A 14,397-nucleotide genomic window follows, 5' to 3' on the forward strand; every position below is an offset into this window, starting at 1 on the left:
TAGATAATTTCAACTTTCCGTAATTGAAACCTTGAAATTGTTATTTTAACAATATATTTCTAGTGCAAAACATCTGTACCAGTAAAGAATTATTTAATCTCTCACTTTTTAAGTGGGATTTTGTTTACGAAGTTATAAACTCCTGAAGAGAGGGGCACAGAATAACCTTGAACATTAGAAGGAACCATTTCTTAATTTATTTCTTTATTATCCTGTCTTCTGAACAGAAAATTCCACTTAGTTCCTTTACTGAAAATAACCAGATGCCTTAGTACATGTTTGTGTCAAGAGGGTCTTGTTAAAAGAATTCAATAAACAAATACTCCCCATCTACAGCACATCACTGTAAGGAAATAAGGATGGTTTACCAAGAGAGTTCTTCTGTTCTACTCCTGCCTCGTCCCGCAAAGATTTGATAGTTGTCTCAGATACAGGACAGCGCCCTATCCTTGAGTAGGGGCATTCTTGACTGGCTTAGAAAGATGAGTTTTTTCTTTACTGGCTAAACCTTACTTTTTTTTTTTTTTTTTACCTTAATGTTGACTTGAATGAAGCCAATTTTGTAAAGCAATGAGGACGTAGCTAGCGTTTTGTTATAAAATGATCCATTATAACCGAAATCATATTCTTAATTTACAAGTGAAATGTTGGTATCAGTGAAACCTATGGGAGTTTTACCATATATTTCAATGACTCCAGGATTTTATCTTATATATTTTTAGAACCATATACTAAAGCTACTGGGAATTCAGTTTCACAAAGGATTTAGAGATTTTGAAATTTGCTTTTCTTTAAAATCAGCAGTAAAATTCTCTACAAAAATGTTTTTAATGTATTGTATCTATTGAAACGTTTGACAAAATCCAAATGTTACCTTTCTGACATGTTTAATTCTAATATAATAAAGGGCTTAGTCCGCCTGTCGGTCTGTCCGTCCATAATGCTCTTGCAGCACACTGATTGGTTACTGAAACAACCAACCAGAGCGCTCCAAGAGAAGTAAATCATTTCTCGGTGCTTCCATAAATATCATACATAACTATCATGTAGAAATAGAGGGAAATGTACTGCAGTATTTTTTTGTCTACAGAAAATAGTGTTTTCTAGTGGACGCAATAACAAACACTTCAAAATGTTTTTCCAGTCTGTCACGGGGGCAGTCAGGTGAAAGAGCCCCAAACCGTACCCTGGAGACCCCTAGGGCGCGGACCATGCACAAAAGAAAAAAAATAACACAAGAAAAACTCTTACCTGCAGCAGGACCCATGGCACAGCTGGAATGAAGGAGGGAACCCATGCAGTTTGTAAGCTGCGCCTTTATTCAGCTGAAGCCGGCCAGTGACATCATTGGCAATCACCAGCTGGTGGAAATAAAAAGGACCATCGGTGAAGGCTGGGGAAGAGAGGGGGAGAGAGAGTCAGTGAAGATTTTCAGCGCCAACGATGGCAGACATATTCAGAAGGAGAGAGAGCCAGCAGAGGCTCTCTATACCAGCAACAACCAGCATGCTTGGGAGGAGGGAGAGCCAGTGGAAGCTCTCTGCACTGACAAAGGCTAGTGTGCCTGGGAAGCAAGAGAGCCAGAGGAGGCTCTCTACACTGGCAGAGACTGGTGTGAGCACCAAAAGAGGAAGCTCATCAGGGCAGTAGTGGGCTCAACAGCAGCTCACAGCACAAGCAGTGGCCAACCAGACCAGAAAAGACCGTAGGGTGCTGGAAGCAGAACGCCTCTGACGAAGTCGGGGGAGAGCAATTCTGTAAGCTGCATTCAACAGCTCAGGGGAGTAATGGCTCAGGAAGAGAAGCTGTGGCCACCCCTGGCCAGATGATGGGTCACCTCCCAGAGAGGTCCCAGGTACCAGGAGCAGGATACTGACTAGCAGGGATGAGGACGAAGAGATTTTTGGAGACAGTGACAAGGAGGCACTACCATATCTTAGCAGTAGGGCTGGGGAGGAAACCAGACTGACCCTCCCCATCTCGTAATTTTGTTTCAGTCTTTTTTTGCTTTGCCCCCTTTTGGAGGGGTTGCATGGTGGGATAAACAATGCCAGGGGACTAAGTCCCCTAGCCAAAAAAGCAGTCCCGGTTAAAGCTCCTTTCCATCCTTCCTTTTTTTTCTGTTTTGGTAGCTGTTTGATCTTTCAGGTCCTGGCTTGAGGCAGCTTAGGGCAGGAGGTGGCCCAGCTTAGGCCAGATAGTGGATCAGTTGAGCCACCACAGGAGAAAGAGCTTGGGACGCAAGGCTCAAGAGAACACTGGGGTCCAGAGCACCACAGCATCGGAGGAACCACTGACAAGATCCAGTGACCCATCAAAGATTGGCATGAGGCTGGGGTGGAGCCCCATGGGCGGCCACCTAGCAGACTACCCACCGCTGAGGAGCCCCTGGCAGTTTGCCCTCCCACTGAAATTGCATTCACAGTTGTGGCAGGTGAGTCTGGGGGTGGTGATATAGGTGATAAGCATCTACCTCATGGTTTCCAAGAAACCTCAGGACGTCCATTATCGACTGTCTGGGCCAAGGCTGCATGCAAACGGCTCTTCAAGGCCAGGCAGTCACACAGTCCTTTTTAAGTCAACAGTGGGCAAATCTATATATCATCCTATGGCAATATAGTGATGTGCTACATTGCTGTATGGTGCACTATGGCAATGTAGCGATCACGTGGGTCCACACAATTGCTAGCTTTGTCACCATAGCAGCACACTCCCTGCTTATAGCGTGCTGCCATGGCAGTGTAGCAGGGAAATTTAAGAGTGTACTGCTGGTACGGCACAGTACGGGTGGTTACTGCATTGTATATTAGTACTTCCAAAAGGAAGTACTAAACCACAGTGCACTAACAAGGTCACTATATGGCAACATGTAGATGTGCCCAGTATTTCCCAAATGCTCCACCAGTGAGAGCAACCTGCCGAAGCAAATAAGTAGGAAATTAATCTGATATGTTTTACAGGGAGTTGGATTTGCAGTGGAGATCCCAACTGCAGGGTGTGCAGGTCCAGTGCTAAGTTACTTTTGGACAATAGAGGTAATTTAGTTTATGAAATTACCCCAATCTAGGACATAGTTAGCAAATGTGGATATATGAAATTCCTGGAACCCAGTATTTTCTCCACCTGGTATTCCAGGCCCTTTTTAAAAAGGCTTTGTAGAATGTTTTCCATGAATTTTAAAAGTCAATTCCTTGCATATCATCTTGAACATATGCACACTAGTAGATAATATAAAACTGCTGTTGAGATATTAGATGAATAAGAATGCTTTGAATATGCAGATCATTACAACTTTTTTATTAATCTGCATGATGTCAAGACTGCATGCAGAATTGTGTACATATCACAGAGGATGTAGTTTTTACAGAAACTTAGAATTATACAATTGATTCAAATAGACATATTCTTGTATTTGGTCTGCTGTGGAATTAACATTAATTTCAAGTAGTATCTCTCGGAAGTATTGTATAACAAACATGGGAACTGACAAAGTATGTCAGGTTCAGTGTAAATGTTACAAATTGGGGAAGGGGAGATGAAGGGAAGAGGACTTTTGAGGAGCTACTCTTTATGAGAGCCCCAGTGGTATGGATTGTGAGATACAAATAAGCAATGAAAAAGAAACCGGTGCATTTAATCATGACTTAGAAATTAGATATTGTTAAACTAAAAGAAAATGCTATCTAACTGTTGTCTCAGTTACACAGTAACTAGGATGAATTGAAGAGACTGGCTTCCCTATATTTCATTAGAAAAAAGCTAAGATCAAGTGTCAAAATCTGTTTGACAGCAAAAAGATCAGAAGATTTAGTAGCTAAGTATTTATAACCAGCACCAACTGGCAAACAATGCAACATCTGGCCTTTTCATCAAGCAGAAATGATAAATAGGCAAGCAATAGGCTGCCTAATCAAAAGGAAACAAAGCAATGACAAATAAAATAGAACATTAATAATAGATCATAATTATGGGGATCACATGACCTGGCAGAACAGCTGAATGAAGTTCTAAAGTAATGAGTAAAACTCAAAGAATCTAAAAGATGTGAATGAACAGGCTTATGTGGAACAAGGGGTTATCATAAAACAGAACAAAGAGAAAACTCCTCAGACACTCCGTTCCCTCTAGAAAGATTTTTTCACTGTAAATTCTGTATACGTTGTAAAATACTAATGGGAACTGCACACTTTGGGAGCCACATGCCACAACCTTTTACTACCAGGAATAGAGGTTACTACTCTGAGTTCGCCTGTTGGCCAAAAATCAGGAAACTCCTGATTTTTGTCTCAGTAAGGACTGCTGTTTGTGGAACGCATTGCTTCAACCAGCCAGAATGGACCTCCCATAATTGTTGAATGGTTAATCTATTAGTAGAATAACCTAAACAATAATAAATCTTTCTTCTAATGATCTAATTTATTTCTAATAAATATTAGTGAAAATGAATTGCAGACTTATCAGGGAGGGGCTATGGGAAAAAGCCCCAATTGAATGCAATCCTCTCAGAGAAAGATACTACATTTTTGTCAGGTACAGGTATATTTCTGTTGTGACTATGCATTGCTATTGTCTCAAACACTTACAAACAGGCTTCACTGTAATTAAGTTAATCAGTAAACTATATAACCTCTGGCCTGTGTCACTCCTTTGCTAGTCTTAAAGGAAGTTCTAGTTATGAGGAAAGCCACAGGACGTTAATGCAACAGGTCTGGGGTAGTTCAGTTCATATGTACTCACTAGACGAAAAGGAAGAGAAACCCACTTGGGTAGTGTGAATTTTTCAGGAATTGTCACAGAAATGGCCAGACCGAAGACTGCTAAAGGTAGGTTATTGTTCAAGCTCATGTTTGGTCTATCAGACAACAGGTATGTTTTATTTAACGCTATGAACCAATTAGTTTGGTGCTAGAAGCCAGGCATTTACATGCTTGAGAGCAGTTTCTTTAACAGTCAAAATAATTACCTATCCTGTGTTTCCTAGATCAATTTACTTCTTGTTCTTTTTAGCATAAAAGCCACTTTCTCACATGGATATTCTGTATTGTTATCTTTATTAGCAGCAGGCTCAAGGCCTTTAGCTTTCATTTGCTTGATCTTTTTTATTCTTGGTTTTATATTGACAAAACCCTATTGTTTGTGCTAAAATGTAATATCCCTTTGGCTTCTGTTATAGTGCAGCTGCAAATGCATCATTTTATACCCAGATATATTTTAAACATAATACTGAAAATAAAGGATTCGATTTTCAAAAAATATTCTATGATGGCCTACTTCTGATAGTGAAGTTTATTTTGATTTTACTGGAATTAGAGACAGCAAATGACCTGGCTAAGCAGAAGGAACGTAAGCAAAGTTTTGAAATAATGAGAAAATCCTGAAGGAATTTAAAGGATGGTACCAAGTATTTGTCTCTCTGTTTGTTTTTTAATAATCCCACCCAAAATATTCACAGCCACAGTTTGGGGAGAGAAGAGGAAAATCTTTCAGCAAATCTCACCTGCAAATTATATTGTGAAGTAATATTCACAAAATAAGGGCCAGATGCAGCAGGTAAAATTTACCTCCAGTAACGCTGGTAAAGTTGGAGACATTTTGTGATATTTGTCTAAATTGTTTTTGCAAAGCATAACCCCGAAGTGTCCAGCTGTAAGTGATATTATATTACTTTACATTCCATTGATCCTCTCTTGGAATTTATTACATAAAAATGCAAGAAAATACCAAGCATATAGGAATATAAAACATTTATGGAATATAACAGACCTGCTTATGGATCCCACTTTCACTGTTTTATTCTCTTTTAACTCTCTTGACCTCTGTGGAATAATCTGCTTTTTTGTGGTATGAGATCAGAATCTGGATTATACATTGATATATTGATAAAGCCTTATGTGTATTTTTGATGGCAAGATGAGACCAGTTTTCTCTTTTTATAAGAAAATAGTTTTTTGAGACTCAGAAAGCTTTGTAATGTGTAACTTACTGACCACAAGTTGCTTTTACCATGTAATTAAGGACACTGATGTATGCTGAGTGCCTCCTTCAGTATACTGAATGATGGAAATTGAATCAATTTTATGGGATCAATATAAATGTTTAATTCCAGGAATTTCAAAACATTTTATTTGAGCTCGGCCTTTTGTAAAAAACCCAACTTTTTATTGTTCTTTTGGTTAAAAAAAAAATCATTTCAAATTGAAAACTACAGTTTTCATTCAAAATGCTAAAAAGAAACTGAAGTTTTGTAGAATTTTAAAAACATTCAGTTGGGAGATTTGATGAAACATCAGATTTTAAGGACAGCTTTGGTTTTGACAAAACGACATTTTCTGGGGGGAAAAAGATCGCTCGAAAATTCCCAGGTCTATTTATTTATATGAGAAGCCCCACCAGTTTGCTATAAATTATTTTTAATCTGATTTTTTTAAGGCAGTACAGAGCAATTTGGCAATCTGATTTCTTTTTAACTTATACCAATTCCTGAGCCCTTAAACTAAAATCAACTAAGTACAGGATTTTGCACCAATTTAACTAAAATGGCTTAATATAATACCTTAGGTCAAATTTTCTTGTCTAGGCAAAATTTATTGTAAATGTGTTTGAAAATCAAAGTCAGCCCTTCATCACCTTGTTGTCTGAGTGCCTCTCCAGTTATTAAAGTGTAGGCATGACTTTTCTTCTCTCCCTACTTCTGCCCCCCTTCCCCTGCAATCTCTTTATTTTCCTGTCAAAAATCAGTTTTAGTTTATTTTGATTTTTTTAAATATGATGTTATTGTGGGATGGCTAAACCAAAGAAGTGAGTTGTGTGAATTTATTCAGGATTAGCCAAATACAGTAAGGTCTGTGTGTATTATGTTTCTTTTGAAAAGAAGTGTACATATCAAGTTACTATTTTTGTGAGTTATCTACAATGCATATTTATCTACATGAGTCTAACTAAATGGTCCTGGCTGTCCCCACTGAAAAATCTCAGATGGATTTGGTTTTATTTTTGGAAAGGATGCTACTGTCTTTTGCTGCTATTTTTGAACCCTGAGCAGATCAGAAAAGTGGAACAAAGTTTTATGGAAATTCTTATGAATGATGACGTGGTTTTTTTTAATTATGGGATTTTCCTACTCCTCTTTTTATAACATATTCAGCCAAATGACAGATTAGGTTCCTATGATTAATAGATTTTGCTCAAAACAGACACTACATGAAGAAATGTTGAGCAATCTAAACAAGTAACAGTTATAACAAATTTAACATATAATTGACACAGGTGGGACACCTACTCATTAGCAATAAGGCTACAAAAGCTACAAAGCAGGGGAAATGATGCTGAAAGGAAACCTGCATGGGTTTGTCACAGGTAGATCTTGCCTAACAAACCTTATAGCTTTTTATGACCAGGTCACACACTGCCTGGACACAGGAGCAGAGGCTGATGTCATCTACCTGAATTTTAGGAAGGCCTTTAACACAGTTTTGCATCCTATTCTTATAGGGAAGCTAATGGGCTGTGGAGTGGACACCTACACAGTCAGGTGGGTGGTCAACTGGCTTAGGGACTGCACCCAGAGAGTGGTGGTGGACGGGTTGTTCTCTGCCTGGAAGGAGGTGGACAGTGGAGTCCTGCAGGGTTCGGTCCTTGGACCGGTGTTATTTAATATCTTCATCAGCAATTTGGACGAGGGTGTGGAGAGCACCGTCTCCAAGTTCGCAGATGATACCAAGTTATGGGGCAAAGTTAACACATTGGTGGGCAGGGAGCAGATACACACTGACCTGAACAGGTTGGATCAATGGGCGGAACGAAATAGGATGCAGTTCAACAAAGATAAGTGTAAGGTACTCCACCTAGGAAGGAGGAATCCCCAGCACACCTATAGGTGGGGGAGGACCTCCTCAGCAGCTCAGCAGCTGAGAGGGATCTTGGAGTCATAGCTGACTCCAAGATGAACATGAGCCGGCAGTGTAACAAGGCCATCAACAAAGCCAATCGTACCTTGTCATGTATTAGCAGATGCATGACCAACAGATCCAGGGAGATGATGCTCCCCCGCTATGTGGCATTAGTCAGGCTGCAGTTGGAGTACTGTGTCCAGCTTTGGGTGCTGCACTTCAAAAGGGACATGGAGAATCTAGAGAGGGTTCAGAGGAGGGCCACTCACATAATTAGTGGCCTCCGGGAAAGACCCTACAAGGGGAGGTTGAGAGATCTGGATCTCGTCAGCCTTCACAAGAGATGTCTGAGGGGAGACCTTTTAGCCACCTATAAGTTTATCAAGGGAGGACAACAGGGAATTGGAGATGTGCTATTTACCAGAGTGCCCCTAGGAGGAACTAGGAATAATGGGTGCAAACTAGTGGAGAGTAGATTTAGGTTAGATATTAGGAAGACATTTTTTACAATAAGGGTGGCCAGAGTCTGGAATGGGCTTCCAAGAGAGGTAGTACTATCACCAAACTTGGAGGTCTTCAAGAGGAGGCTTGACAATCACCTGGCTGGGGTCATCTGACCTTGGTCCTCTTTCCTGCCAGGGGCAGGGGGTCAGGCATGATGATCCTTTGTGGTCCCTTCGAACTCTATAATCTATGAATTACCAAGGTCTTTATTTCACACTAGATCTTTCTTGCTGACAAAAATTAAATCCTTGCATCTTAAATGTTTTTCCTTTATGGTTGATGACAGATACCAATAAGCATCTGAGGGTTGAGGCACTAGATTAGGGTCAGTTAAATTCCACACTTCTTTGTGTAGATGTGATATCTTTTATTAGACCAACTGAGTAGTTGGAAAAAAGGTCTTAGCAAGCTTTTGGGTGCAATCACCCTTCTTCAAGCTTAAGGAATCTTTGATGTTCTGAGACTCTAAGGAATGAAAGAAGCTAAAAGTGTGACAGGATGTCAGTGAGAATGTAAATAGGTAGAAATTAAGAAAACAAAAGGTAGAGCAGGGTAGGCGGGGAAGTGTTGGGGAAGAAAGCCAAAGGTAAGGGAGGCTCTATAGTAGTACTAATTCAAGGTAGAAAAGAGGCTGTCTGTGAATAAGGAAATAGCTGGAAATTAGGAAGACAAAGTGCAGAAAAACAGGGACAGGGAAGGGAGAAGTTGTGGGGCAGGGGTGGGAAGAAAGGTGTAAGAGGTTAGGTCTGGCAGGTACCTGGTGAATCAGATGTCAGGCAGGTTGTAATATGTCATAAATCCTTGCCTGCCTATGTCCTTAGACCAACATGGCTACAAATAAAAACCCAGCACACTTCCCATGTGACCTTAGAAAAATAACTAAAGGTGTCTTTGCCTTGCCTTTACCTTACATGTCTGTGCAACATCTTTGTAAATTTACTTTCTTTCAACTTCCTTGACTATTTGGATACAAGTTCTTGGGTCAGAGACTGGAGCTTGTTTTACTAGCACAGTGCTCAGCACACTTGTGTTTTGATCACATCTGAAGCTCCTAGGCACTAGTATAATAGATATATAACTATTAGTAATAAAACCATTGTTCTCATTCACCTTTATAGACCTATTTCTGTCTGTATGTCTCTAGGGCAGGCTCACTACACCTGCTAAGGATGAATGGGTGCTACACTGTTTATGTCATCTAAGCAATAGAACAGGAACTCTGTTTCCCGCCCCCCACTTCTGCCCCCCCACAAGCATCTTGACATTGGCAGAGGCTGCTGTGCCCAGAGCTGGGGCAGGGGGAGGAAATGGCGGTCCTCTGCCTCTTGGGCCCAGCCGGCTGCTCCCAGCACCCCAGCAGGGGTAGCCAGGCTGAGCCTGCATGGTGAGGGAGCTCTGTTCCTTCCCTCACCTGAGGCTCTTGACAGTGGCAGCCATGGCTGCCTTGTCCAGAGCTGGGGTGGGGAGGGGAGGGAAACAGAGATCTGTTGCCCCATGGGCCCAGGTTGGCTACCTCTGCTGGGGTTTTGCAGGGAGCCAGGCTGGGCCTGTGAGGCGTGGGGACTCTGCCCCCACTCCTCCAGCTCTGGGCATGGCAACCTCTGCCACTATCAAGGGGTGGTGGGGAAATACACCCCCCTGACCTTGTGGGCTTGGCTCAGCTCCCCCCAGGATCTCAGCAGGGGTTGCAGGACTGGGCCGGCAGGTAGGGTTCTGTCCTTCCCCCTACCCCTTTCCCCCCAGTGGTTAGCTGGCGGGGAGGGGGGGCAGTGCTGAGGAAAGGGGCAGTCTGGCAGCCTCCTGGAAGGCTGCTGGAGCACCCCCACCTGCTGGCCAGGGTTGGTGTGGGCAGGCTCCGAGCCCCCACCACAGACAAACACTTGTTGGCTTCAGTAGTACTCTAACTTGAAGCAGAAAGGGATCTCAGAGTCATAGTGGACTCCAAGATGAACATGAGTCATCAGTGTGATGAAATCATCAGCAAATCTAACCACACTTTGTCATGCATCAGCAGATGCATGACAAATAGAATAGAGGTGATACTTCCCCTCTATGCTGCATTGGTCAGACCGCAGTTGGAGTACTGCGTCCAGTTTTGGGTGCCACACTTCAAGAAGGATGTTGATAGAGGGTCCAGAGTAGGGCCATTCGTATGGTTATGGGCTTACAGGACAAGCCCTATGAGGAGAGACTAAGGGGCCTGGACCCCTTCAGCCTCCAAAAGAGGAGGCTGAGAAGTGATTTTGTGGCTGCCTACAAATTAATTAGGGGGACACAGCAAGGGATCGGAGATGCTCTCTTCACCAGGGTGCCTCTTGGGGTAACAAGGAACAATGGTCACAAACTGACACAGAGTAGATTTAGGTTAGATATCAGGAAAAACTTCTTCACAGTAAGGGTGGCCAAAATTTGGAATGGGCTCCAAGGGAGGTGGTGGTGCTCTTCCGTACTGTGGGGGCCTTTAAGAGAAGGCTGGATAGGCATCTGGCTGGGGTCATCTGACCCCAGGACTCTTTCCTGCCTAGACAGAGGGTCAGACTCGATGATTTGTTGAGGTTCCTTTCAACTCCAGCATCTATGAATCTATGAACTCATGGTGCTTTACACAAGGTACCATGAGTTAGTGCCTCCCCAACAGGCTGCCTGCAAATGCCACACACAGCTGTTGTTTTAAAGCTGAATATTTCAGTCCTTATTTGCAATCCTCTTCAATGGACATTTCACCACTGGATTGCAAAATCTAATCCTTAATTTACACCTTCTATAATCCCACCATCTCCCAGCCATATACCTAGAAAAGGGATGTCCCTCTCGTGGCCCACAGGTCACATGTGGCCCCCAAGAGATTAACCTGCAATCCCCAGGCTTCCAGTCTAGGCAGCACTTTCCTCACTGTGGCAGCTGTTGTGCCAAGTCCTTGGGCTCCCCCTCACTCCTACAACTTTTGCTTCTTGTCCCATGCTTGAGTGTAGTGGTATGGTCTGAAGGGCCAAGGAAGCGCACAGATAGGAGGCTCAGGAGGACCTGGGAACCCCTGGTAATGCCAGCATGGTGCAGAGAGGGGGGACAAGACCATAATGGCACAGTGTATGGTGTGCAGGGGTGCTGCCACAGTGGAGTGGGGAGCACCTGATACATGAAACAGCATGGACTATTGTGCAGCATGTGTCCTGAGGAGCATGTGGCCCATGCAGTATGTGGCTGAGAGAACTACGGACCCTATCAATTAAGAAGTTGGATATCCCTGTTCTAGAATATTCATACAGATTCTATACATCTTGTGGCCTCCTTCTCCCATGCAAGATTTTTCCTGAATGCTCATTTCATTTGGTTGGCTTTCTAGTTCTTACTAAACCCTACTCTTGCCTTTCCCCTCATCTTTTTTCCTTGTGCTGTAATAGGTTTTTGTGCTTCAATTTGTATGTCTTTGCTAGGTCATTGGGTTTAATATAGATTGAAAGTTTTGTGCACTTGATATAAATGATAACTTTTCAGGACCAAGTAAGCAGGTGTAAAAAAATCTCTCACTGAATATAGCAAAGTTGCTGAGAATGCTAGTTTAGTGTACCTCTTGAAGGTTCAGATCATGTATTTCCTATGTGTCTGTGTAGGACTTAACCTGTTGACACTCTGATTGGGCTAGGATTGGGAAACAACACTTTCACAGTCCATGAGATTGCTTTTTGTAGAAAATGAAGCTTTTTCAGTGTCTATGGTTTAATACTAATAATTGAGACTATTTCTGCATTTTTATCTAGGTGTTCTGACAGAGCCAATGAGCTCTCCAGTGCAAGACGCAGATATGTCATCTTACACACAGTACAGCACTATGTCATTCCCTCCAGTTCAACCTCAGATTTCATCGCCACCTTATTACTCCAACCTAGGCTTCTATCCCCAACAGCCTGAAGAATGGTATTCCCCTGGAATGTATGAACTCAGGAGAATGCCCTCTGAGAACTTTTTCACAAGAGAGACAGAGCTTGTAGAGATACCTGCGGCCAAGAAGTCTAGACTTGGTACCTCCACAGGAAGAGTGAAAGGAGAAGAGCTCTGTGTTGTCTGTGGTGACAAAGCTTCTGGCTACCACTATAATGCTCTTACTTGTGAGGGATGCAAAGGTAGGACAAAATGTAAATCACTCCATTATAGAGTAAGATTTGAGGGGGGAGAGGAATGGAACACTTTGGAAGTTTTATTTTCTCTTTGTCAGAAATCTCACCCAACCCAATCTTGACTTAAAGAGGCCAGGTGATGATAAATTTACTGTTTCCTTGGTAAGGTGCTCTGCTGGTAATTGCAGTCACTATCAAATGATTATTATCAAGCAATTTTTAGAGTACTTGTAACTGCAGACTATGACAACTCCATGGGACAAAACCCATACCCATTTGGACCCAAGTCATACTAGCTGAGGCAAGTACAGATCCACATATAAGAAATGTTCCCTTGACCAAAGACAGTAAAAGGTGAATTATTTCAAGTTAATGTACTGTTTCTATAAATAAACCTTATATGAGATTAAATATATGCTAAGGAAAGTGATTTTGCTTGAGCTGGAAAGGATAGTCTAGGGCAGCGGTTCTGAACCTTCTTCAGTCGACGTACCCCTTGGTCTCAGAGTGAGACTTCATGTACCCCCTTTCAATGGGAAATTAATTTTTATGTCAACCTATGTGTAATCCCATGCACATGCACATTTTACGGCAGTTTCAAATTGTCAAGACTTTTTTTAGGCCCTTTGACCTGTGTTAGACAGTGTATGAAATATATCTCACATACCCCCGATGAGGCTGCACGTACACCCTGGGGGTACATATACCCCTGGCTCAGAACCGCTGGTCTAGGGTATGTCTACACTGATAGCTAGGGTCAGGCTTATATCTGTTCCTGCCAACCATCAGTAAACCTTTTGGATTAATAACCCCTGGCAGCTCAGCCCAACCTTGGGAGCAATCCTGAACTCCCAGGTATGAAATTTTTTCCACTCCTGCTTGTCTGCTCATTTGCCATTTTCTGGAGTGAGTTCAGAATTTACCCCAGTAAGGAAGCCATGGACCCAAGAAGTCCACCAACAAAAATCCCACAATTCCACATTTCTCATTTCTGTCCTTCTGCACCCCACTTCTTTTCTCTACTGTCCATATATAGAGAAAAGCCTGGAAGTAAAGAGAAGCTGTCCACAGACTAATTTATTAAATCAGAAGTATGCCAAGGATGACTTTGCTGTGTACTACAAGGACTGATATTGATGTGGAAGGGTGGCTCCAATGGCTCTACCTTGTAGACGGAAATCTCAAGATTAATCTTAAATGCCCATGAAGGCATATCCTTAGTGGTTTTAGCATTCTCCTTGCCTGGTGTCCTTCACCCTAGAGTTGGCTGCATTTCAGTGATGCTGCAGGTCTGGGTTTTAGGGCTTTGGGTTCCTTCAGAATGAAAAGTTCTTTATAAAAGCAAGGTATCACTATCCTTATGGATCTCCTGTTCAAATAAATGTCATGAAACACCACCACGCATGAGAGAGCTGATTAAGTACATTTGTGATATATGAACATAGGCCAGTACAATTATATTCCAAGACTAAAAACAGATATCTGACTGATTTGCTTGTAAGGACAGTAGCCTCTTCAGTTTCTCTTTAATTTTTTAGAAAAAAAATATTTTTAGTGGCTCACAAAGAATTATACTCTGGAGCTCCATGCTACAGCATACATTTATGGTTTTGATTCTATAGTGTTGCCCCCATATGGATAAATATGAATATTCTCTTTTTGCAAGAAATTAATGTTTCTACTTAACCCCTTTCAAAAATCACATACAATATAGAAGATAGGCGGGTGATCCAGGCTGACCTGGATAAGCTCAGCAAATGGGCAGACGAGAACCTGATGGTGTTTAACACCGAACAGTGCTACGTTGGATAGCACTACAGAAGAAAGAGACTTGGGGGTCATCATTGACCACAAGATGAACATGAGCCTGCAATGCGATGCTGCAGCGA

At 42.2% G+C, this 14,397-nt stretch overlaps 1 protein-coding gene across 3 annotated transcripts in view; it reads left to right on the plus strand.

Moving 5' to 3' along the window:
- The window catches only part of NR1H4 (nuclear receptor subfamily 1 group H member 4), a 76,764-nt gene that overhangs the window by 20,534 nt on the left and 41,833 nt on the right, over positions 1 to 14,397 (plus strand). For 2 of the 3 annotated variants that reach the window (XM_019545133.1, XM_019545134.1), the window contains exon 3: positions 12,152 to 12,514. In XM_019545133.1, the coding sequence (XP_019400678.1) occupies positions 12,152 to 12,514 (363 nt within the window). Of the gene's footprint in view, positions 1 to 4,660; positions 4,824 to 12,151; positions 12,515 to 14,397 lie in introns of those variants that run through there. The other variant, XM_019545135.1, reaches the window with a different exon arrangement.

This window comes from Crocodylus porosus, unplaced genomic scaffold (genome assembly GCF_001723895.1).
Source record: "Crocodylus porosus isolate Cpor-Errol unplaced genomic scaffold, CroPor_comp1, whole genome shotgun sequence".
Taxonomy (NCBI): domain Eukaryota; kingdom Metazoa; phylum Chordata; order Crocodylia; family Crocodylidae; genus Crocodylus; species Crocodylus porosus.